Source organism: Corapipo altera, unplaced genomic scaffold (genome assembly GCF_003945725.1).
Source record: "Corapipo altera isolate COAL_440 unplaced genomic scaffold, ASM394572v1 60076, whole genome shotgun sequence".
Taxonomy (NCBI): domain Eukaryota; kingdom Metazoa; phylum Chordata; class Aves; order Passeriformes; family Pipridae; genus Corapipo; species Corapipo altera.
The window spans coordinates 1-1,406 of record NW_020890031.1 but is presented as its reverse complement, the minus strand read 5'-3'; the positions used below and the strand labels follow the sequence as shown (position 1 = coordinate 1,406).

Here is a 1,406-nt window from a genome sequence, read left to right as displayed (position 1 = left end):
GAGCACCTGGTGGGGGCCAAGCACACCTGGGACCGGCTGAAGGTGGTGCTGAGCCAGCCCTACTGCCAGGTGAGACACCCCTGGGGGGTGAGACACACCTGGGGGGGGTAAAACACACCTGGGGGGTCAAACTCACCTGTGGCCCCCCCAGAGCCGCCCCTTCGGTCTCTCCTTCATCCGGGTTTTCGCGGCCCCCGAGGAAAACGAGACCCCACCTGAGACACCTGTGAGTGAACCCAAAGTGACCCCCCAAAATTCCCAGGTCCGGGTGTGATTTTGGGGATCTGTGGTGGAGTCTGGGGGGCCTGGGGTGGAATTTTGGGGGTCTGGGTGTGATTTTGGGGTCCCAACCCCCGCTGTGCCCCCCCCAGGTTCGGCGCTTGGGCCCCTTCGTGCTGCGGGGGGAGGGGGCAGGGAGCCCCCCCCGCCGCCCCCCCGGGGCCCTGTTCTACCAGCGCCCCTCCCCCAGCACAGGTAACCCCCCCCTATCCCCCCAACCCCCCTGGGACCCCCCAGGACCCCGCTGACCCCTCCCCTGCCCCCCCAGACCCTCCAAAGGACCCCCCCGGCCCCAGTTACGCTGTTGCTGCCCTCCAGGTAAGGACCCCACCCCAAAAAACCCCCCCTGAGGGGACCCCCAAACTCAGGGGGGGGCTGAAAACCCCCCAGCCCCACCCTGGGACCCCCAAACTCCCCCCTGAGGGAACCCTCAAACTCAGGAGTCCCCCCAACTTTTAAATCTCCCTCCAGGCCAGCGCAGGCTCCGCCCCCAAGGTAAGGACCCCACCCAAAACCCCCCCGAGGGGACCCCCAAACTCGGGGGGGGCTGAAAACCCCCCAGTCCCACTCTGGGACCCACATAAACCTCTCTGGGACCTCCAAACACAGGGGGGACCCTCCAGTTCTTCCAAAATCTCCCTCCAGGCCAGCGCAGGCTCCGCCCCCAAGGTAAGACCCCCCCACCCCTGAAAAAACCCCCCTGAGGGGTCCCCCAAACTCAGGGGTCCCTCAACTCCTCCTAAACATCCTTCCAGGCTGGTGCAGGCTCTGCCCCCAAGGTAAGGACCCCCACCCCAAAAAAAACCCCCCTAAGGGGACCCCCGAACTCAGAGGGGCTGACACCCCTCCCTGGGACCCCCCAAATTCATTCTGGGGCCCCCAACTCCTCCTAAACATCCTTCCAGGCTGGAACAGGCTCCTCCCCCAAGGTAAGGACCCCCCAAAACCCCTCCTGAGGGGACCCCCAAATACAGGGGGACCCCCAGCCCCACAGGACCCCCCTAAGCCCCATGGGGACCCCCTTGAACCCTCCCTGGGACCCCCCAAATTCATTCTGGGCCCCCCAACTCCTCCTAAACATCCTTCCAGGCTGGAACAGGCTCCTCCCCCAAGGTAAGGCCCCCCCC

General features: G+C 65.9%; 1 protein-coding gene across 1 annotated transcript; it reads left to right on the top strand.

Annotated features, from left to right (window-relative positions):
* Positions 1–3: 3 nt before the first annotated feature.
* Positions 4–1,392, top strand: LOC113942336 (DNA repair protein XRCC1-like; the record flags this gene model as incomplete). Its single annotated transcript, XM_027633476.1, has 8 exons — positions 4–69; positions 152–226; positions 372–474; positions 548–589; positions 743–774; positions 889–948; positions 1,035–1,058; positions 1,369–1,392. Coding segments are annotated over 8 exons (426 nt in total), but the record flags the coding sequence as incomplete, so codon positions are not given.
* Positions 1,393–1,406: the final 14 nt, after the last annotated feature.